This window comes from Canis lupus, chromosome 1, assembly GCF_011100685.1.
Source record: "Canis lupus familiaris isolate Mischka breed German Shepherd chromosome 1, alternate assembly UU_Cfam_GSD_1.0, whole genome shotgun sequence".
Taxonomy (NCBI): Eukaryota; Metazoa; Chordata; class Mammalia; order Carnivora; family Canidae; genus Canis; species Canis lupus.
In genome coordinates, this window is record NC_049222.1 from 94,540,183 (window position 1) to 94,562,564 (window position 22,382).

At 41.7% G+C, this 22,382-nt stretch overlaps 2 protein-coding genes across 5 annotated transcripts in view; one reads left to right on the top strand and one right to left on the bottom strand.

Annotated features, from left to right (window-relative positions):
• The window catches only part of RIC1 (RIC1 homolog, RAB6A GEF complex partner 1), a 143,605-nt gene extending 129,828 nt beyond the window's left edge, over positions 1 to 13,777 (top strand). For 3 of the 4 annotated variants that reach the window (XM_038527273.1, XM_038527274.1, XM_038527276.1), the window contains 9 exons: positions 1,340 to 1,456; positions 1,907 to 2,635; positions 4,040 to 4,198; positions 4,286 to 4,422; positions 6,046 to 6,332; positions 6,965 to 7,156; positions 9,898 to 10,075; positions 10,227 to 10,415; positions 11,180 to 13,777. In XM_038527273.1, coding sequence (XP_038383201.1) covers positions 1,340 to 1,456; positions 1,907 to 2,635; positions 4,040 to 4,198; positions 4,286 to 4,422; positions 6,046 to 6,332; positions 6,965 to 7,156; positions 9,898 to 10,075; positions 10,227 to 10,415; positions 11,180 to 11,468 — 2,277 coding nt within the window. In that variant the 3' untranslated portion in view covers positions 11,469 to 13,777. The remainder of the gene's footprint in view (positions 1 to 1,339; positions 1,457 to 1,906; positions 2,636 to 4,039; positions 4,199 to 4,285; positions 4,423 to 6,045; positions 6,333 to 6,964; positions 7,157 to 9,897; positions 10,076 to 10,226; positions 10,416 to 11,179) is intronic. The other variant, XM_038527275.1, reaches the window with a different exon arrangement.
• Positions 13,778 to 16,266: 2,489 nt separating this feature from the next.
• The window catches only part of ERMP1 (endoplasmic reticulum metallopeptidase 1), a 40,904-nt gene continuing 34,788 nt past the window's right edge, over positions 16,267 to 22,382 (bottom strand). Inside the window, exons 14-15 of the mRNA XM_038527277.1 lie at positions 18,542 to 18,705; positions 16,267 to 18,430 (exon numbers count right to left, since the gene is read on the bottom strand). Coding sequence (XP_038383205.1) covers positions 18,266 to 18,430; positions 18,542 to 18,705 — 329 coding nt within the window. The 3' untranslated portion in view covers positions 16,267 to 18,265. The remainder of the gene's footprint in view (positions 18,431 to 18,541; positions 18,706 to 22,382) is intronic.

The window sequence follows — 22,382 nt, forward strand, 5'->3', positions numbered from 1 at the left end:
TGATTTGCAAACAGAATGTGTAGGATGGCTGCTGTTTTCCTGACTGAACCCTGAATAATGATGACAGCTTAATAAATTCAGCCTGTCAGCAAGCCTCACACTGCAACACCTTCCCGCAGCTTCTGAGTAATCATTCTTTCCTCCTCAGTTTATGTGACAGTCTGCTCTGCTGATGCCCTTTGTGCCTTCAGAAGCTCGCCTTCGGCCCTGCAGACGTTGCTTCAGAAAGCACGTCTGTTTCCTTCAGCTTCCCAACCTCACTTTGATTCTGGCATGTTCGTCTTTAGTCCTCTCTCTCAATGTTTTTACGTGAAAGTCTTAAGACTTTCAAATACAGCGAGCAGTGAAATAGAACTGCTTAGTTTTCCTTAACTTCTCCTGTAACTTGTCAGTGGTAACCCCACCTTCTCTAGCACCCAGCCTGGGTAAAGGCAGTACTCCAAAATCACCTTCAGTTCACTTCTCTTCATGCCTCTCTTGACTCAGGCACCTGTCAGTTGTGTTTTTGTTTTTGTAAATCCAGATGCTCTTCTTCTTTACAAGTGACAAAAGACTTCCTATCTGAGATTCACTTTAAAACAGTGCTCTGCCATGTTGAGCCAGGTTGAGAGGGTTTAATGGGGAGTCATGTTAGGCTCTCTACTTTAGGATTTGGGTGTAATTTTCCATAATGAAAAGACAGATTATTTCACTCATGCCTGAAGTCAACACCTGTGATGTCTGCCTCTCCTGAGTAAGCCATTCTGAATAACTCAGAATTTTTAATGACTTCCTTATTCAGGAACCATAAGTAGTAGCTTATTTCCTGCCCCCCCCCCTTTTTAAACCTGTCTTTCCAGTCTCTCATTGAAGGTCTGTTACCATCCAGCATTTTTCTCATGATAGTCTTAATCTAGTCTGATCGTTCACACTTTCCCAGAAGAAATGTTCCTCTCAGTATCATTTACACTGATGGTCTTCAGCTGGAGAACCCACCCTTTTCCTTCCTCCTATATGTCCTAATCCTTGGAGGCCCACCTCACCCTTTAAGCTTCTGTAGCTATGCCAGCAGGTCACTGAAGGGATCTCTCATCTTTATGACTTCTGAAGTTCTCCTAGTTTTATCAGGATAATTCAGCTCTGCCCTCAATCGTTTGTTCACTTGTACTGCTCATTCATTGCATTGTGGTAAAGCACGTTCTACCCTAGCCAGAAAGCAGCTTGTTCTCCACATCACCTGACAGAATGGCTGTACGTGGTACACAGTAAATATTGTTGGTGGTCTCACCTGTAAACCATATGGATTTGGGAGGAAATGCTGAAAACATATATATTTGCTTAAATCCAATTTTTCTTTCAGGCTCGTGATGCAGAGAGCATAATGCTCAATCTTGCAGGACAGCTTATCATGATGCAGAGGGACAGATCGGGCCCTCAGATCCGGGAGAAGGACAGTAACCCTAACCAAAGGAAACTGGTGAGTAAAATTCAAGTCGTGTAGACCATTAAAGATAAAGGAATAAAAGAATTTAAGAGGAGAGTATTATCTTGTGACTTGGAAACTGGAAAAGTATATATTAGTCTTTAAGCCTCCAGGTATAAGACTGTGAAGGGTAAGAACATCCTGAAACAATCATACAGTGTTCCATACTTCAGGTGTTATTGCTTGGGCATTATTATTTGCTAATTCTAATGGGAAAGTAGGATAGGTTGGTGAAGTTTGTGGGTTTTTTTGTTTTGTCTTGTTTTTAGATGTAAATACACATACTTTGAAAGGCAGAGTCTTAACTCTAATTATAGAGTCCCCTAACTTTCTCAAAAGAAGTTGTGCTATCATTTTGAAAGACTTAAGAGATTAATGCAGAGGAACTTCAGAATATACAGATTTAATAGGAAAAACAATTGCTCCTTGTCTTTGCTTCTCCAGTTGCCGTTTTGTCCTCCCGTTGTACTGGCCCAGTCTGTTGAAAATGTCTGGACGACGTGTCGAGCAAATAAACAAAAGCGTCACCTTCTGGAAGCTCTCTGGCTGAGCTGTGGAGGGGCAGGCATGAAAGTCTGGCTGCCTCTCTTCCCAAGGGATCACCGCAAACCCCACTCCTTCTTGTCCCAGCGGATCATGCTGCCTTTCCACATCAATATTTACCCCCTGGCTGTTCTGTTTGAAGACGCATTAGTCCTTGGTGCTGTCAATGACACTTTACTCTATGATTCTCTGTACGCTCGGAACAGTGCTCGGGAGCAGCTGGAGGTGCTGTTCCCTTACTGTGTTGTGGAGAGAACCTCTCAGATCTACCTCCACCACATTCTACGTCAGCTGCTGGTCAGGAACCTTGGGGAGCAGGCCTTGCTCTTAGCCCAGTCCTGTGCCACTCTCCCTTACTTCCCTCATGTGCTGGAGCTCATGCTCCACGAAGTGCTGGAAGAAGAAGCTACCTCACGGGAACCCATTCCCGACCCTCTGCTTCCCACTGTGGCGAAATTTATCACCGAGTTCCCCCTCTTCCTGCAGACGGTTGTTCACTGTGCACGGAAGACTGAATATGCCCTGTGGAATTACCTTTTTGCAGCTGTTGGAAACCCCAAGGACTTGTTTGAGGAATGCTTGATGGCTCAGGATTTGGACACAGCTGCCTCTTACCTTATTATCTTACAGGTAACAGTTCTCTTCTTAGGAAGGTGCAGAAATTAATGAGCTTAAACTGAGAGGCGGGGACTCTGTCTTGTGTTGGCACTGTGATTGTGTTCAAAGGATCCGTACAGTCTGGGTTTCTATTCTGTGTAGTATAATACATACAATAAAATGAACATATTGCATAGGACATGCAGTAATACAGAATTATTTTGAATATTAGTAGGTTTGAGCTAATAGCTAATTTGAACTCTCTGTCCGAGTCTCTCACAGTGATAGATTTGTCTCCTCCTAATGCACAAGTGCCAAGGGGCTCTGGGTAAAGCCTGGGTCATCCTAGCAGAACTCCTGATGGTGGGGTCCCCATTGCAAGCTGACAAAACTCGGGCCTGCCACAGTGATCTCTCTCACAGCACACGGTTCTTTGAGACTCCTGAAAATTTGTGTCATTATGTATTTGACAAAAGGGCTTGATAGTTGTTGTTCCTATCAGTCTGATACAGATGTGATAGGCTGCACTTGGAGGTTCTTTCAAATGACTGCAAAGTTGTTTTCATTAATATAAGAAGATAGCCATAGACTGGGTTAAACTCTGCCAAATCACACTTCTTGTCAGCTTATAAACTTCAAGACAGCTGATGGAAACCAGAGGAAGTAGTCAAGCCAAGGCGGAGTGGAGTGGCCCTGAAAGTCTGTGATTCCTTGGCTAGTCTAAAAAAGCCACAGAATGATAAAAATAGAAACAAAATACATGCTGCTGTTTTTTGTTTTAGGTCACTCCTTAGACTTTAAGTGATCTGCCCAGCAGTGAGACTGGACACTGTCTCTGTATCAATTCCAGCATTGCTGTGGATCAATAGATCATAATTAAAGTTTAACTTATACTACCAGGTGCCTTTCGCCTGAAGGCCAAGGCCAGCGATGTGATTAAGTTTGTGAAAGAATTAGGACTCTTTGTGTAGCAGTTCTACCTCCTGTTGCCCAGAGCCAGGAATACTTTCATCACAGCCACAAAAAACACACAGGAGGCAGACCTGAGCCTTTTGGAGCCCGGCAAAACTAGATTTGTGTTCTTGCTTTTCTGCTGGTCTTCAGTAAGTGACTGAACTCTGTTTCCTCATCTGTAAAATAGGAATGGCATAACCACTTTGCAGAGTTGCTGGGAACCAGGAAAGAGAGAATATGGGTCAGGTTTAATCAAGGTATCTGAAGTGTAGCAGTTCAGAAAATCCTAATTTATAGTACACCAGCAGAGTGTTTTCCTTGCATGATACTTTTTATTGATCCTTTTATTCTTACTATTAAACATTCCCCTATAGAGGTGTAGCTGCATTCCTTCTTTGGTATAGAAATCATAGAGATAAAGAATTTCTCATGCTTCGCAAATCACCGTATAAAAGGAATGCTTGTCTTTGGTTGTTTCTGTAGAATATGGAAGTCCCAGCAGTTAGTAGGCAACATGCCACCCTTCTATTCAACACAGCCCTGGAACAAGGCAAATGGGACCTGTGTCGACACATGATTCGATTCCTTAAAGCCATTGGCTCTGGAGAATCAGAGACCCCTCCATCCACGCCTACAGCTCAGGTTGGTTGCAGAATTGCACAGCCTCTCTAGGCCATCCACCTGCATGGCATCTTCTCTAACTATACCACACATCATGTGTAATCTTAGGAACCCAGTTCAAGTGGTGGATTTGAGTTCTTCAGGAATCGAAGCATCAGTTTATCCCAGTCAGCTGAAAATGTTCCTGCTAGTAAATTCAGCTTACAGAAAACACTGAGTATGCCATCTGGTCCTTCTGGAAAAAGGTAAAAGAATAATGAGCCATTCCTGCTTTTAGGGCATTCTGTGACACTTGCATTTCAGGGCAGTTTGTTAAATTGGATCTTATGAACAGTCATTTGATCAAAGGCAATTCATTTTTCCATTTCCAAAAAGCTTGGAGATCACACAAAATGCTTCCCTTCTTCTGTCCTCCAAAGTTCACTGTGTTACTCTTTGAAGAGTTTCTGTCCCTTGTCCTAGAGTAGGTCTTGTGTACCCATTCTGAAGGTAGCTAATTTCAAGTTACCCTGATAGTAGAGGACCAGAATAAAAAGGAAGATAATTAAATCTGCACATAATCCAAAAGCTTTCTTATAGTCCATAGTTTTACCTTTCTTTCCAGCTCTACCTCATGACAAAAACATAAAATTTAGTCCCCATGTACTTGACTGTCCTGTGACTCTCTTGACTGGAGAAGTCTTTAAACAGTGGGAGAGCCAAGAGGAAGTGTGTCTTGAAGACAGAAGCCTACATCACCCACAGATGGGTTATTGTCTCCTGGGCAGTTACTATGAGCCCATACTAAACATAAAATAGAATTTCCTCTGGTTTGTGAGGTCCCTGTGGTCCTTTCTCTGTTTTGTTACATGTTCTCTCTTGTCTTTTCTCTCCCCTAATCCTTTCTTTTATACTGTGTTCGTTGTTAGGACAGTGCTTGATACATAGTGAGAACTTACTGAACATTTCCTATCGTGATATTTGACTACTATTTCTTATCATAGCCATTTATACCACCCTTACTCTCAACATCTCCACACACAGTCATGGGCTGTATACAAGTTAGATGCAACCACGAGATGTTATGATTGCCAGGCAAGCAGCAGCTTCTCAGCCTTACCCTCGAAGAACGTAATTACTGGCTGATACATATTAAATGCTCAGTATGTGCCAGGCATGGCTCTAAGCATTTACACATGTATGTCTTTTCATCCTTACCAACCTGTAAGGGTAGACACTGTTGTTACTCACGTGCTGTGGGTGAAGAAATAGAAGCCCAGAAAGTAAGCTCACAAGTAGTGAGTGGCAGAGCCAAGATTTGAATCCAGACAGTCATCTGGCACTCACTGAAGGCACCACATCACCCAGTTCCCAAACCAGTCAGGCCACAGCAGCCCATATGGGTAAGGGATGGTAGACTATGTACAGCCAAGTTAAAAACTTTTTAAGCATCAGTTGTATGTTTCTGTGTCCTTACCTCCCACTCCCATGGACAGACTTCATTTCACTTTATGTCTCTCTTTTCAGTTTCTTTGATTTGATCTCCTCACCTCTTTTCACTGGGCTCTTCAGATACAGCATTATTTGCTCCCTTTTTTACCTTCAGCCAGTCACCACCCTCCTTACTGGTTTGGCTTTGTCCATCTCCTTTCTTTTCCTCTTCCATATTTCCGTTCTATGAGTATGTTCTAAGAGCCTGCCGTGTTCTAGGTATTGTTCAGCAGCTCATGGTATCTTAAGGAGGAAAGTCCAGGTGCTCTGTCTTCATTCAGTCCAGACTCCATCTTGGGCCTCTTACCTCCTCCTCAGCATTATCAGAGCTGCTGCGTACAACTGTGTGAAGTCATCCAGGAACACTTTCTGTAGCTTTCTTGTGCTCCTCCTTACAGGTGGAGCAAAGACAGTGACTGTGCTGAGAACATGTATATTGATATGATGCTCTGGAGACATGCTCGGCGTCTCCTGGAAGAAGTCCGGCTGAAGGACCTCGGCTGCTTTGCCGCCCAGCTGGGCTTTGAGCTAATTAGTTGGCTGTGCAAGGAGCGCACGCGGGCCGCACGGGTGGACAACTTTGTGCTGGCTCTGAAGAGACTCCACAAAGATTTCCTGTGGCCTCTGCCCATCATCCCAGCCTCCTCTCTCAGCTCTCCTTTCAAGAATGGAAGATACCGAACAGGTAATGTGGGCTTGTCTCATTCAATCTCAGATTATCAACAAGGTGAAAGTTGGCTGAATAGAGGAGCTACCACACTGCTCTTGTGGGAAGTTTTGAAATTGGTTAGTCATAGAATTCAGAGTAAGCTAAGTTGTGATTTATCTGATAGGACATTCCAGAGAAGTGGTAAGAATGCATCTTTGAGAGTTTGAGCCATCTTCTAATCTAGGAGAAGACAAAGTGAAACTATTTTGATGAAAGAAAAATTAAAGATTTTTAGTCCAGGTCTTTGAAAGAAGACTGTTCTCATGACTATTATGAAAATACAAACAAACACCTAATTTATTGTGGCATTTGGAAACTTCATCTCATAAGAACCAAGGAAAAACACTTAAAAGATGAACAGAATAAATTCTGTTTAGTGCTAATAAGAGACCTGATGATGTATGTTGACTGTCAGATGGTATTACACAGGCATCCCCTTGGTTCCAGCCCGGATTGCCTGGTTTGTGGGGGGATAATGCGGTTTCACTGGCTTTGAACTTACAGTGTCCATGGGTAGTGGGGAAAGAAGCTGAAATGACTGAGTTGGGAACACTGGTGCGTGCATCTTTTGAATTCCCACTTTCTTGTTTTGGGGCCTGCCTTTGCAGTAGGAGAGCAGCTGTTAAAGTCCCAATCAGCAGACCCTTTTTTAAACCTTGAGATAGACACGGGTGTCTCTAATGTACAACGAAGTCAGAGCTGGCTTGGCAACATCGGCCCCACCCATCATGAGATTGACACGGCCTCGTCACATGGACCACAGATGCAAGACGCCTTCCTGTCACCTTTATCTAATAAAGGTAAATGTCATTTTAAATCCTAGCTTTTTCTTAGTTCCTTTGGAGGTTCTTGTGCTCTAGCACTTCAGAAATAGAGCTTCAGTCTTTCAAGATAATGTCCTCGAGGATTAGTCATTAGAATCTGCTAGAGAGGTGGATAGTTTCTAGAACAAGGCCACACTGGCCTTAACTAGACTTCGCTGTATTTACATGAACGAAATAGGTTAAAATCTCACTACAGACCAGTGATGATAGATGAAACTTCGCACTTGATTTTGAAGATACAGAAACACTAACTGAACTTGAAGTAAGCAAACTTATCTCTGTGGAAAGAATACCATTCTTCTCATTAGTACACATGGATCATAAAAAAATGGTACTTAATTTCTTCTGTTTCTTGTTTTATTAATTTATAGGATTTTCCTTTCCTCTTGTAAGTTCGTGCATAATATTCTTCCTTTTGCCTCTTAGTCTTCAAAGCCTAGATTACTTTCTGGCCCTCTACCAAAAACTGAGAGCCAGTCTCTGCTCTCACAGTATTAGTGGAGTCACTGGTGAAGAGCTTTATGGTGGTTCATGGTGCTGAGGCTTCGGCAGTTACAGGAGTGGAAGAAGCAGTTAGTCTACTTGTCTGTAGTTTCCTTCCTGGCTGAGCTCTTGCTCGGGGTTGGATTTTCAGTCTCTCATCGCTGTTTCTGGAACTGCTGCTACATGGAGAAGCTTATAGCTGCCATCAGTTTTGTTTAAATTGTGGAAGATATACATAATATGGACCATCCTAACCATTTTTAAGTGTCAAGTTCAGTAGGGTCCAGTACATTCACATTGCTGTGCAGCCCACCTCCAGAACTCTGTCTTGCTGAGCTAAAATTATGTACCCATGAAATAAGAGCTCCCCCATCCACCCTCCCCAGTCCTCGCAGCCACTGTTCTGTTTCCTGTCTCTATGAATTGGACTACTGGAGAACCTCATATAAGTGGAATCATACAGTATTTGTCTTTCTGTGACTCAAGCTTATTTCACAGAACTCATGTTCTCAGAGTTGATGCCTGTTGCAGCATGTGTGGGAATTTACCTCCTGTTTAAAGCTGAATGGTATTCCATTGTGTGTGTATATATATCACATTTTGTTTATCCATCTGTCCCCCATTGATGAACATTTGGTTGCTTCTACCTTTGTTTACTGTGAATAATGCTGCAGCAAACAGGGGAGTTCAGATAGCTTTTCAAGATGCTGCTCTCAATTCTTTTGGGTATATACCCAAAAGTGGAAATGCAAGATCATAGGGTTATTCTTTAATTTTTTGAGGAGCTATCAATCTACCAACATTGACAAAGGGTTCCAGTTTCTTGACATACTGCCAACATTTACAAGCTGGGTTTTTTGTTTTGTTTTGTTTTGTTTTTATAGTAGCCATCCTAAGAGATACAAGGTAATGTCACTGCCTTTTTTATTTTTTTTTTAAAGAAAACTCTATTTAAAGAAATCATTTCCAATATACTTAAAAATTAGAGATAATAGTAGCATGGAACCCTTGCTCCTACCCCCCCATGTATCTGTTACCTAGCTTTAGCTACTCATTTACTTATGAGTAGCTTTAGCTACTCATTTACTCATTTAGCTACTTATTTACCAACTCATGACCAAATTTATGTGATCCTTTCCTATATTATTGAACCAAATCCAAGACCTATGTTTTATCTGTGAATATTTCAGTATGTATCTTTAAAAGGGCTCTTAAAAAAACAACTCTGTAACTCCATTTATATCACTCTAAAAATTTAACAGTAATTCCTTGATATATCAAATATCCAGTAAGTATTCAAATTCCAGTTGTTTCATAGTGTCATAAATTTTTTTATGGTTAGGACCAAGATTCAGATAACGTTCACACATTGTCATCTTCAAAAAAATGATTGGTCACCTCCCATCTTTTTTTTTTTTTTTTTTTTAAGATTTATTTATTTTAGCACGTGGAGGGGAGGAAGGAGCAAGAGGAAGAGAAAAGAAAGTCTCAAGCAGACTTTGTGCTGAGAGTAGGGCCCAACACAGGGCTTGATCTCATGACCTCAGGATCACAACATGAGCCAAAACTGAGTGAGATGCTTAACCAGCTGGGCCAACCAAGATGTCCCCTACCCCATCTTTTTCTTTTTTTTTTTTTTTTTGGTACCCCTTGCAGTTTAGTCATGGATGAGACTTGCCTCCATGATTTTCTCAAAATGTGGAGTTTGGTGATTGCATCTTCATGGTTTAACACTTCTGTATTTGTTGTAAATTAGTAATTGAATTTAAAGACCAGATCAGGGGCACCTGGGTGGCTCTGTGGTTGGGCGTCTGCCTTTGGCTCAGGTTATGATCCCAGGGGTCCTGGGATGGAGTCCTGCATCAGGCTCCCTACAGGGAGCCTGCTTCTCCCTTTGCCTGTGTCTCTGCCTTTCTCTCTTGAATAAATAAAATCTTAAAAAAAAAAAATAAAGACCTCATCAAATTCTAGCTAGATTTTTTTGAAGGCAGGCAAAACTACTACATAGGTAGTGTGTTTTTCCGTCCAAAGGCACATAATGTCTGATTCTCTCTCTAATGATTTTTTTTAAATAGTTACAACTGTGAATGTAACATGGGAATTTTATCAGTTGATATAATGTTAGGGTTTCAAAATTCTGAGCCGAAATCAACATGTGAGAAGCGGCTAATAGTTAAAATGAAGCATATTTTCTACATGAAGCTAGTCGGTAACTTGTGGCACATCTTCATCAGGTGACGAGTGCAGTATTGGTTCAGCCACTGACTTGACAGAAAGTAGCTCCGTGGTGGACGGAGACTGGACAATGGTGGATGAAAACTTCTCTACGCTCAGTCTGACTCCGTCAGAGCTGGAGCACATCTCCATGGAGTTGGCGAGTAAGGGGCCTCACAAGTCCCAAGTCCAGCTTCGGTGAGTTCCTCAGCATCCTGGAAGTACAGGATGCCTCCTCAGGATATTTTGGCAAATAGGGAACAGGGACTACGTTCCTGATAATGACTGGCCTTCTCTGCAGCGCTAGCGCCTTCTTAGTGTCGCTTGTTCTGTTTCTGCTTACATACAGATACTTGCTACACATCTTCATGGAGGCGGGATGTCTGGACTGGTGCATTGTCATAGGCCTGATTCTTAGAGAATCCTCAATAATCAACCAGATTTTAGTGATCACCCAGTCTTCAGAGGTAGATGGAGAGATGTTACGGAACATAAGGACGGGGCTGCATGCTGTAGACCGATGGGCCTCTACAGATTGGTAAGCGCACAGCTCCTTAGGCTTGTGACCTTGGTACCTAGGCCATCCTCAGCCAAGTCCTATCCTTTCTCAGGAAGGTTTAGTTCTGGTTCACTTCTCTGGAGATTTTTTAGGTTGGTAGAAATAAAAATGCTCTCGCATGTTCCCTTCTTCTCTCTTTAGTCCTCATCCTATGTCTGGCCATATAGGTAAATGAACACAGTACAGATGATCTTAGAATTCGACTGGAACTTGAGGTCTGTAGTTCTGTGGAATTGCTGGTAATAATAACCTGAAAATATCTGCTTGAAAAGATTAAAAACTTTAGGCATGTGTGAATTTAACAGTCCATAGCAGTTACCAGCAAGCCCAAAGTAAGAGTTACTTAGAAGTGAAGAGCCTTGGGTTCTAGCCCTTTGTCACCAATCATGTGTGGATTTGGGTTTTCCCTTACTTGGATCTAGTTTTTTCCTCAGTTGCCAAATTCACTCAGTAAAGATTTACTCTGTGAAGGTTTTTTAATTCTAATACCATTGGACAAAGAATGTCAGTCCTTGCTCCTAGAGCTCAGAAATGTAAGACCTACAGTGCACATCAGGAGTGGAACCACTGTCCTGGCCAGGATCCTAGGAAGCCTTTCCTTCTGATTCTGTGCCCCCTCTCCTCCCCACATCATCTAGCATGGAGACCTCACTATGTCTGTGTTGAGTAGCAGTTAATCCAGAACAGTGTGGAACATTTTGAATGGGGCAATAAAAAGCTAATTTCCTTTCCCCTCTATTTAGTCCTGGATATAAGCCATTTTTAAACACCATTAAGCCACAAGTACAGAAGCTCAGTGATCTAACAGAGGAGCAAGTCCAGCCTGAAGCCTTCCAGCCAATAACTGTGGGTAAGACTCCTGAACACACCAGTGCCCGGGCAGAGGAGAGCCGGGGTTCCTCGGGCCATGGAAGCATCCCCCAGGGCGAGGTCGGAGGGAGCAGTCTGGTCAGCCGGAAAGAGGACGACACAGCCCTAGCAGAGGAGGAGGAATCTTTTCAGGATGGGACTTACGACTGTTCTGTGTCCTAACAACAGTGGCATGCCATCACCACGGGCAGTATTAATTAGCGGCAGCGTACAACTGAGGACACTGTGACCTAGTTGGACGATTTAACCAGGGAGAGAACTCAGAGACTCTGGTAAGGTATTATTAAATTTTAACTCTTTCTCTCTAAGAAATCTCTGACTCCATAAAAATGTGAGATCAAATCATTTTTCATAAAAAAATTTTTTAAGCTGCGGTGGAAATAAAGAGTATTGTACAGTTGTACATGAGAATATTTTGGTTTTATTCTTAAAGAATGGTAGCTCCTAAACCATAGGGATTGTTTTGCCCTAGATGAGCCTACTTTTTCACTACTTCTAGCTTCTTACATGTTTTCTGGTTCAGCGTGTGTCCAGATTGCTTTTTAAAAATAAATGCTAAGGTGCTTGCTGTAGCTCATCAGGTACTTGAGCTACCGGTATGGCCCTTTGGATCGAGAGCACTGGACTCCCTAATTGGGCCTCCTGAGCAGATGCCTGCCCTGGCACAACATGTGGCTGTTGTGATGGAGACATGCTCCTTGGCTTTTTTAGCCCATTAAATCCCAGTCCTGACTTGATGGAAGCTGTTTACCTGTGAGTCAGCCTGCCTGCGTTCTTTAGCAAGCTTGATGCCTGCTGGATCAGTGTGGGCAGAAGTCTGGGGGTCTTACCAATTATGCTGTTAGATACCACTAAACTATTTTTTATCAGAGAACTGTATCTTTTTGTGAATACTCTTGTGTAAATATACTCAAAGGCACTGTTCATATTTTTAGGGCTTATATTATAATTTGTAAGGTTTTATGCTGGATTCTGCATGGCTATACTCACTCTTGGAATAGAAACCGGGCTTGCTCTTCTTTCCAAATAGGAGCAGTCTTCATAGAAAAAAGCAGGTTTATTGGCTTGGTCATACAGTAACAGAAATGGTCACACTGATCATGAAATGACACAGGTTTTGTGCAAATTAATGTAGTTTCTTATTTATTGCTTTTGTAAATTGAATAAAAATGGACCTTTATGTAAATAGACTGCTGAATCCTGTATTATCACGGCTACTAAAAATTACTATGTGAAGAATGCATTCTTCATTGTAACTTTTAAAATATTTTATGTATTTCTAGATATGACTTAAATTTTTAGTTTTCATACATTATGAAAACCTATCTGCATACTCCTTAATTGCTTCAGACTAAACATGTACCCACTGTATGTACTTCCAGTTATCTTATATCAGTATTAATTTACATAGCTTGTTTGTACTGTGCAATTTGAACAAATGAATGCAATGTTATTTTTTACAAAAACAAACTTGTTTATTTTTGTAATAACAATGTATCTGATGTGGACCAAATTCATACCACTATGTAAAAAAGCCTCTCTTCTCATAGTGCAATTACAGTTTAGAAATAAAACTTGGTCCTCTACCCTTGCTTTTTAAAGTAAATGGCTAGACACAGTTGTCCTAGCCCGGGTTTCCCTGGCAGAGAAACTCAAAAGCATTTTGAAATTGCTTAGTTCAGAATTCATCAAACTGTTTTAAATTATTGAATTTGGTAATTTACTATCATTTACTTTTTACAACAAGTGCAATAGTTTCACACAGTAGAACTCCCAAGTGGGTGAAAGATGTGATGATGGTACCTAGTCTTTCTGGTGCTACTTTATTTAAGCCTTTGTTTTAAACCACCTTTCCTTGAATCTTAAGAACGAAAATGTTTCCCTTGTGAGTACATGCAGCCCAGCAAGAAACGAACCGGAAACTCCTCCTGTCCTAGGCCATTAGGAGGAGAACTAGCATTCTTTTTGTGTTTGGTGTGAATATACGGTCAATAAAATGATTTACCATTGTAAACAGCTGTGATCCTTTCAAATCTCCGAATGTGCTGCTGGGTTCATCTTGCACGCTTAAAAGCAGGGCACCAGTAGGTAACCGAACTCCTGTGGTTAACACCGTGAATGAATCTTTGCTCTGCACTTGTTTTTCAGGTAATAGAAATGGGCAGCCCCAAGACAGAAAAATGAGCAGGTTTACAGAAATTTTTTTTTGGTAATTTGTTATATATTTTACTTTTTCCTAATTTATATTTTTGCCTTGTTTGGTTCACATATATCAACTGTTGAAGCCATAATTTTAACCAATGAATTTAAGTATTCAGTATAACTATTTGAAGTTTAAATTATTTGCTGATACCAAAACAAGAAGTCATTTTGAGGGGTAAAGTCGACCTTTGCTTGTAATTAAAATTGCTGCTACTTCTGTAATGTGTATTTTTTTTACTTGGTAAAGGGCAATAAAACCACTACATGAACTTTGTTTATTCATCACCTCAGGTTAACAGAAAAAGTATATTTATTAAAAGCCACAGAAACACTCTTTTCATTATGTAATTCCACCTCTTAGAATTTTCCTTATGAAGTAACTACAGATTCAGATTTAAAATTTAGAATAAATTTAGATTTATTTAGAATAGGAATATCAAGAGTTGGCAGGATCCTATATGCCTGACTGTAGAAGCTTGCAAGGGAAATCCATCTTGAGGACACGGAGAATGTTCAGAATGTAATAAAAATGATTTCCACCAAATACAATTGTCCATCTAAGTACAGAGGAGACTGGGCCCCGTCTCTAACAGGTGGGATTACAAGCGAGTCTGATTCCCTGGTTTCCTTGACCTGTGCCTTTTTCTGTGTGGCTTCTTTTACTTTGCAGGACATTTTTAAGGTTCATCTTCGTACGTTAGTACTTACTCCTTTTTAAGGCTGGATAATGTTCCACTTTATGGATGTACTGCCTCTGTCCATTCACCAGTTGAGGGACACCTGGATGCTTACCGCTCTTTGTCCTGTACATTCACGTGGATAGAAGTTTTTGGTTCTCTCTAGAAGTGAAAATGCTCAGTCATGTACCTGGTTAATGTTTTGAGGAAATGCCTAACCATATCCCAAAGTGCCTGTGCCATTGTCTACACTTCCAGTTGCAGGGGAGGTGGGCTCTGAGTTCTCCCATCAGCACGGGTTACCAGCTGTGGCTTAGTTACTGCCATCTGAGTTATGTAGGAAGCGGTGTCATCACGGTGCAGGTGTGCGTGTTTGTGGTTGGCTGTCTTTTCATACGGTTTTTAGCCATTTGTGTATCTTTGGAGAAAACTTTATATCCTTTGCCCTTTTCACAGATTTGTAGGAGTTCTTCATGCATCCTGAATACTAGACCTTTACTGGATATGATTTGCAAGTATTTTTTCAGTCCAGGAGCTTGTGACTTTCAGGACAGTCTCCTTTGTAGTAAGGACGTTTTTCATTTTGGTCAAGTCCAACTTTTTCTTTGGTTGCTTGTACTCTGGCATATGTGAGAAATCACTGCCTAAACACATGGTTGTGGCGGTTGGCGCCTGGGTCTTCCTCTAAGAGTTTTTGCTTTTTGTTTATTACAGTGTTAGCTCCTACTTAGGTCTTTAATCCACTTTGAGTAAATTTGTGTGTGGTATGAAGTGAGGAGTGTAACCTTGTTCATTTGTGTGCTATTCAGTTGTCCCACCACAATTCACTGAAAAGATTCATTTTCTTCCCCTCCCTGAATTGCCAAAATCATTTATTTGTGGACTGTCAGCCGTATTCTGTCCATCGCTGTTCTTAACATCCATACCCCACTGTCCCAGTTACTACTTGGTAGGAAGTTGTGAGCACGGGACTTGTAAGTTTGTTTTTCCAAGACTGTTTGGGCTGTTATGGGCCCTTTGCATGTCCGTATGAATTTCAGGATTAGCTTGTCAATATTTGCATATAAACCAGCCGGGGTTGTGTTGTTTGTGGGTCAATTTGGAGAATGCTGCCATATTAATGAAACCAATCCACAAACATGGGATTTCTTTCACAGTGTTGGTTTCTAGTGTAAAAATCTTATACTTTTTTGTGAGGCTTATTCCCTGTTTTGTTATGGAAATACAAGTGTTAACTTATGTATTGATATGTTTCCCTTTCATTAACTGTAACAAGTTTTTTGTGGATTCTTTAGTCTTTTCTCAATAAATCTGTCCTTTCTAATCTGGATGCCTCTTGCCGGACTGCCCTGGCTAGAGCCTCAGGACAGTACTCAGTAGAAGTGGCCCTGCCTTCGGGATAAAAGCTTCATCATAGATGTTAGCTGTGACTTTTTCATAGGCGGGAATTTCCTTACTCTGATAAAGGTACTCAATTGATACGGTGTATTACATTGATTTTTCAGGTGTTAAGCCAACTTTTCATTCCATGAATAAATCCCACTTGGTCATGGTATAGAGCCAAACTTAAAAAATTATATCAGTACATTAATAAAAATATGTATATGAACATACTTCAAGGTATATTCAAAATATATGAAGATAATTTCCAAATAAAGAGGCCTAAATGCATTTTGGCTTTATTGGCCCTACAAGAAGGCAAGGTGCATGATGCAGAGGTGTACCGAACTATTCTGGGGAGAGGCCGTACTCCCGCAGGTAGACAGGAGTGAGTGGTGGACCACTAGCGGAAAGACCATGTCCTCTTCCTGCCCCCATGATCCTTCTGGATTAGCCCTTCAATGATTTTGCCAATAGAGAGGATTGTAAAAAGCTCGACATTTAACAAAGTGAGATTCACTATTTCATTCCACGAAGAGCTTTCCGGTGTTTCCTTGTTGAGCGCTTTGCTCACATAACCTTTCTGCCCCCGTGAGCCATCTATGTCTTTTAAAAGCAATTAAAAATGCTTTTTAAAAAGGCTCTGTAGATTCTAAATAACCCTTTAAAAGATGGGGATACAGAAGAACAAACCATAGATCTGGTTTTTCAGTTAAAGATACTAACAGGTTAAAAAGTTTATTTCAGTAACATAAGGCAACAATTCAGTGAAAAGGAAGTAAAGACAAGCGTTTTTCCTGTGGCTTCCTGAGTGAGCAGCTGGGACCCTTTCATGGTGACACTTAGCCATCCTGTCCTGCTCATTGCCATCAGCTAAAATGTCAAACACATACTTCATGCAACAGTCTGTAAATTTCCAGCATTTCTTCAAAATCACAGTTCTTCACATTTTCACTGAATGCTCAATACTGGGCTATTTACATTTAAATTCTGTAGGAAAAACTGCATTTGTTAGAATTTGAAAAGACCCTTTTATAAGTGAGCTATGAAGGATGAGATACTCCAGCCTCAGAGGCGGGAATATTAGGGATGTAACTCCTCAGCCCTTTCTGGTACCAAAACAATCTGCCCCAGTACTAAGCATGCCCTGAGACGAGTGAGCATCCTGAAAACCAAAACAAAAGGAAAATAATGTGAAGGCAAAAAGAAAACCATGATCATTACTGAAAGGCAAGAACATTCTTCCCAAAGGGGGAAAAAAAAATTATGAGTAACTTTATAAAATGCCCTTCCTCAGCCTAGGACACACACACCCCCCCCCCCCCCCCCCGGCAAATCTCAAATTAACCACAGGGACATTTGAAATTCATTTAGAGATTACTTTTTGTCCACAACTCTGATTCTATACAAGCCACAAACACTGTAGTCCTTATTCACCACCTGACAGATTCAGGCCTGACAGGTTGGGGGGGGTGGGGGGGGGCAGGTACTTGACACACTTGAAACTGGTAAGGAACAGTTCCTACAAGGTCCCCAATCCTTTCACATGACAGCCAGGGTCGGGGGTCACAGACAAGGCAGTGGGCGGAGCAGGATTACAGAAGCATGTTGCACACACAGCAAAAGCAGCTTCAAGGATCTCCTCCTGGGGCGCACACGTGGTGCCACTGTTTTACTATGGCTTTTCTTTTAAGTGGCTTTTTGGCCTATGCTTGCTAAGCTTAATCTGTTCAACCTTTTCAATTTCTTAATGGAAAAAAGCAAGCACTCATCTCCCCAAACCCTTCCACTGCCGGAGCCTCACAGCCCTGAGAGACCCTGCCGAGACCCACCTCCCAAGCCACACAGAATGGAAAGCACCTCAGCGGCTCCAGGTACTGCAGCCTCATTCCCATGTCAGGCACCCCCTGGAGCCTGAGGAAAGCCAGCCCTGCTGGATGGATGCACACTTGGACAAAACATAGGAGTCAGTGCATCAAAAAAATTATGCCCCAAAGGATCAACCTTGGATAACAACACTCCTATTAAATGAATATTTATAAAACGTCCAGCCCCAGCAGGACATGTGGCTAAACAAATGCTCCTCTTAAATTGGCAAAGTGGAAGAGGGAAAAGGTATATAGACTGGGCCCTGAAAGCAACTCAGGAAAGCATCACAGAGATGGCTCTTGGTCAGTGACCGCTTGTGGGAAGGACAAGAGTCCCCAGCTCGGCACAGGTTCCCACACTGGGGGCTGGGGCCTCTGCGGTAACCACCTTCTAATACCTGTGGTTCAGTCCCGAGGTCTGACAAAACCGATCCGTCCACTGACAAAACAAATGGTCTTGGCTTAAATTGGGAATGTCATTTGTCTCATTAACTTACAGTACCTTTCTACATCGTTCATGATCCTAAGGGGATTGAAGTGGTTTGTTGGCTTTTATCCTTAAGGTCATATAAAATGACTTACGTGTGCAGTGGTAGTACCCACATGTGCTTAAGTGCCAGGAAACTGGCATTTTCAAGTGTCAAAAAGGCCATGCATCGCTACCCCCAGCATAACCATTGGGGTGCTTGGCCCTGAGGAGTGTTAGCCCACTAAGCTCTCTGAACGTGTGCTCTTTAGCAATCACCGACTCACACACATCCCTGTGACGCCAGGAGAAACCGTGTCACATGGAGTGTCCTGCTGGGCATATACTCAGAGCTCATCCAGAAGATTAAAACACAAAGAGCTTGTAGGTGCACACCCAAGCAGAGGGAAATGTCCAATCTGGGAACTTCTCCTTCAGAGCATCCAGCTGGGAGGATTTCTTGTCTTTCCCAGAAAGGTAGTGGGCGGCAATGGCCACGGTGACCATTCCTTCAGGCCGTTCTTCCAAGACCTGGTAGAGAAAAATTAGTTTAGTTCTCCAGCTCTATGAAGGCAGAATAATGATCCCAGATGCCACCGCGGAGCCTGACCAGTCACGGCAGCAAAGCTGGGAAATTCTCACCTGTACTTCAATCCAGAACTGCCATGCAGAGGCCTGGAGCCCGTGGGAGTAAAATACGAAGTAGTCCCCGCCTTTACTTGTGACTGGGGTGCCATTGCCAAGAGACCACTGAGAAAGTGTTGACCCTTTGTGGGTTCGAACGTAGAAAGACATGTGGCTTGGTCCTGTAAGGAGAGGAAGAGGCGTTGTTACCTCACCACCAAGCCAGACTAGGAAGGACTCGCCTCCTGTCCCCCTGAAGATCCTCCTACTACAGCCCCATATTATCAATTCCACTCCTGGTATCAATGAGGCCCAACAGGAAAAGGCCAAGAATTTACAGTGATATAAGAACCTTGTGCGCATAAGTCTGTCAGAAATCTAGGGAATAGGCTTCATCTAACCAAAAAAACTTCAAAAACTATAGCAAGGGAATAGACAGGATTGCAATATACCCACACACAATACGAAAGTGGTAGAAGACTGGGATGTCGTAGGCACCCAACACTGACAGGGAGAGAAGAACACGGAGTGAGCAGACTTGTAGAGGCTTGTGAAGCCAAGGCCACGGAAAACTGAGATAGTCAAAGGTTACAAACATCGTCAAAACAAACATAGACCTTCCTAAATGCCAGAAAATATATTTTTTTAAAGAGTGAAGAAGACCTTCCCTACAAAAAAGGAATATAGCAAATAAAGCACCAAATTGAGGACAAATGCATCAGTCATAAAAATAAATGTGAGGAGACCTAATCAGCAACTAAAAGGAAAAAAATTTCAAGTTGGCTTAAAATCCAGACCCAATCATCTACCATATTCAACAAACATACTTAGGTTCAGAAAGGATAAAAATAACAACATGAACAAAGGTATTTCAGGCAAGTGAACAGTTTTTAAAAAGACCTCTTTCGGGGAGCCTGGGGGGCTCAGTGGTTGAGCATCTGCCTTTGGCTTAGGTCATGATCTCTGGGTCCTGGGGTCAAGTCCCATAGTGGGCTCCCTGCTCCTCTCTCTCCCTCTGCCTGCTGCTCCCCCTGCTTGATTTCTCTAAATAAAATCTTTAAAGAAAAATCATCTCAGAAAAAAAGAAACAGGATTCAAAACAAATGCATTACATTGTAAAAAGGCACTTTTTATTTGTTTTTAAGATTTTATTTATTCATGAGAGACAGAGAGGGGGGTGGTGCAGACACACAGGCAGAAGCAGGCTCGATGCAGGGAGCCCGATGCAGGACTCGATCCCAGGTCTCCAAGATCAGGCCCTGGCCCGAAGGCTGCACTAAACCACTGAGCCACCCAGGCTGCCCGAAAGGCACTTTTTAATACTAAAAGCTTTAATTCAGAATGATACAAAATTGTGAATTCTGTGCATCAAGTGACAGCAACTGCCTGATGAAGCAAAACTACAGGAGATGCAAAAAGATATGCAGACAGACACTGGTAAGTCCATTGTCACATGAAACATCAGTTGAACAAAAAGGATTTAAATGTGAAAACTAATGGTCAGTGAAGTAGATCATGGGGATAAATATACCTAAGTTTAGAAGATAAATTCTGCATTATCAGCATGTAGAATAAGCAAAAAACATTAATAAAATAGTAGCTTATAAAGAAAATATCGGTTCTATAAAGTTGAAATATTACAAGTAACACCATAATTCAGTAAACCTTAAATTGTCAATAACAAAACAAAATGGTCTTCTACGTGCAGATTTTAAAAACCAATTTAAAAGACTTGGGGGGTCGGGGGGGTGGCAGCCCAGGTGGCTCAGAGGTTTAGTGCCTCCTTCAGCCCAGGGCCAGATCCTGGAGACCCGGGATCGAGTCCCATGTTGGGCTCCCTGTATGGAGTCTGCTTCTCCCTCTGCCTGTGTCTCTGCCTCTCTCTCAGTCTGTGTCGCTCATGAATAAATAAATAAAATCTTTAAAAAAATAAAACTCTGGGGTGGCTCAAACTCTTGGTTTCTGCTCAGGTCATGGTCTTGTGGGACCAAGCTCGGGTTGGGCTCCCTGCTCAGCAGGGAGTGTACATGGATTCTCTCCCTCTATTTCTCCCACCACTTGCACGTGCTCTTTCTCTACATCCTTAAAAATAAATAAACATATAAAAGACTCAGGTTAACAAATCCAAACAAAAATTACAGATGGCTCAGGGGTTAAGTGTCTGCCTTTGGCTCAGGGTATGATCCCAGGGCCCTGGGATCAAGTCCCACATCGGGCTCCCCACAGGGAGCCTGCTTCTTCCTCTGCCTCTCTCTCTCTGTGTCTCTCAGGAATAAATAAATAAATCTTTTAAAAATAAGAAGTTTTTTTGTAAATAATGAAAATATTACATATCAAACTACTCAGTACATGTAAAAGCAGTGATAAGAGGAAAATCCAATAAATAAAACAATAAATGTTTTTTCAGTAAAATAAAAGTACAACAGAGAAAAACCATGAAGGAAATAATACAGGTAAAGCAAAGAGGAATCAAAAGAGAATAAGAACTAAACAGACCTAACTTAATTTCACAAAAAAGAACAGATTTTTTTACTAACTACTACTAGCTAACTTGGTTAATTAAGTAAAAGGCAGAGGTAAGGAGAATGGAGTAAAGTACAAAAAGAATAAAAATAAACAGAAGAGATGTTTAAAATCACATGTGGCTACTTTGGCAGACCTCTATGCTATTAAATTGGAGGACCCAGATGAAATGGATACTTTTTAAGGAAAATGGATGACTAAAACTGTGCGAGACAGGCATACATCTTCAGCAGACTGATTTCCCATGAAAAAAACTACCCCTGCAGAAAAAGCATGATGCCCAGATGGTTTCAGAGAGGAATGCAAGCCAACTTTTCAACTAGATCGTTCAAATGCTTCCAAGGCATTAGAAATTAAGGAACACTTACCATTTCATGATGTCTATGTATTTATCATATGTAACACATCCTAATCCTGATTAAAGGGGGCCCAACAAAAATAAAGATGGTAACCGGGTGACGGACATGAAGGAGGGCAGGTGATGTGACGAGCACAGGTGTTCTATAAGATGGATGAGTCACTGACCTCTACCTCTGAAACCAGTTATTACATGTTAATTGATTGAATTTAAATAATAAACATGGACCTATCACTTGTATTAACACAAAATTGCTAAACATTAGCAAACAAAATCCAATATCACGCAAAGAAAAAAAGCCATGGCCTTAGTGGAATACACAATATTAAAAGATCCAAGGAAGAAAAATTCTATGATTCCCCTTTATAAGATGCTGCGAGAGGCCTTTCCCCAAATTAAAGGACTCCTTTATAAAACACTCAAGAAATGACCGTTCCTTATAAAAACACTTAAGAAATGTTTATAAACATTCCTTATAAAAACACTCAAGAAATGACCATTGATAAACACCTTTGCCTATCATGTCACCAGGTCTGTACCTCAGGCCTAAGGCTCACCCTCAGATGCTGGGCAACACTAGAGATCTGTGCTCTACCTAAAGCAAGGATGCCCGCTCATGCCCCACATGGCCCCACCCACCCCACACCACGTGGGCTGCATCAGCCACCAAAGACACGCCAATTACAGACCTAAGAACGGGTAAAGAAGAAGGAAGACCATATTTGCAGATGATACACAATAGTCAACAAGTTATACTTGAGGTCTGTTTTTGTATGGTGCTCTCTTAAATATGTGGTAACTGATAACACAAACAGACGACCCACACATACACAAATATTTTTTTCCCCTGATTTCTTGAGAGTTGTAACCAAAAAACACAGGGCAGTAGATGTATAACTTGACTGCCAGGAACCTGAATTTTATTGGAATTCTCTAAATTGTGCATAAAGGATAAAAGTTTAGATTTTTCAGTGCTTC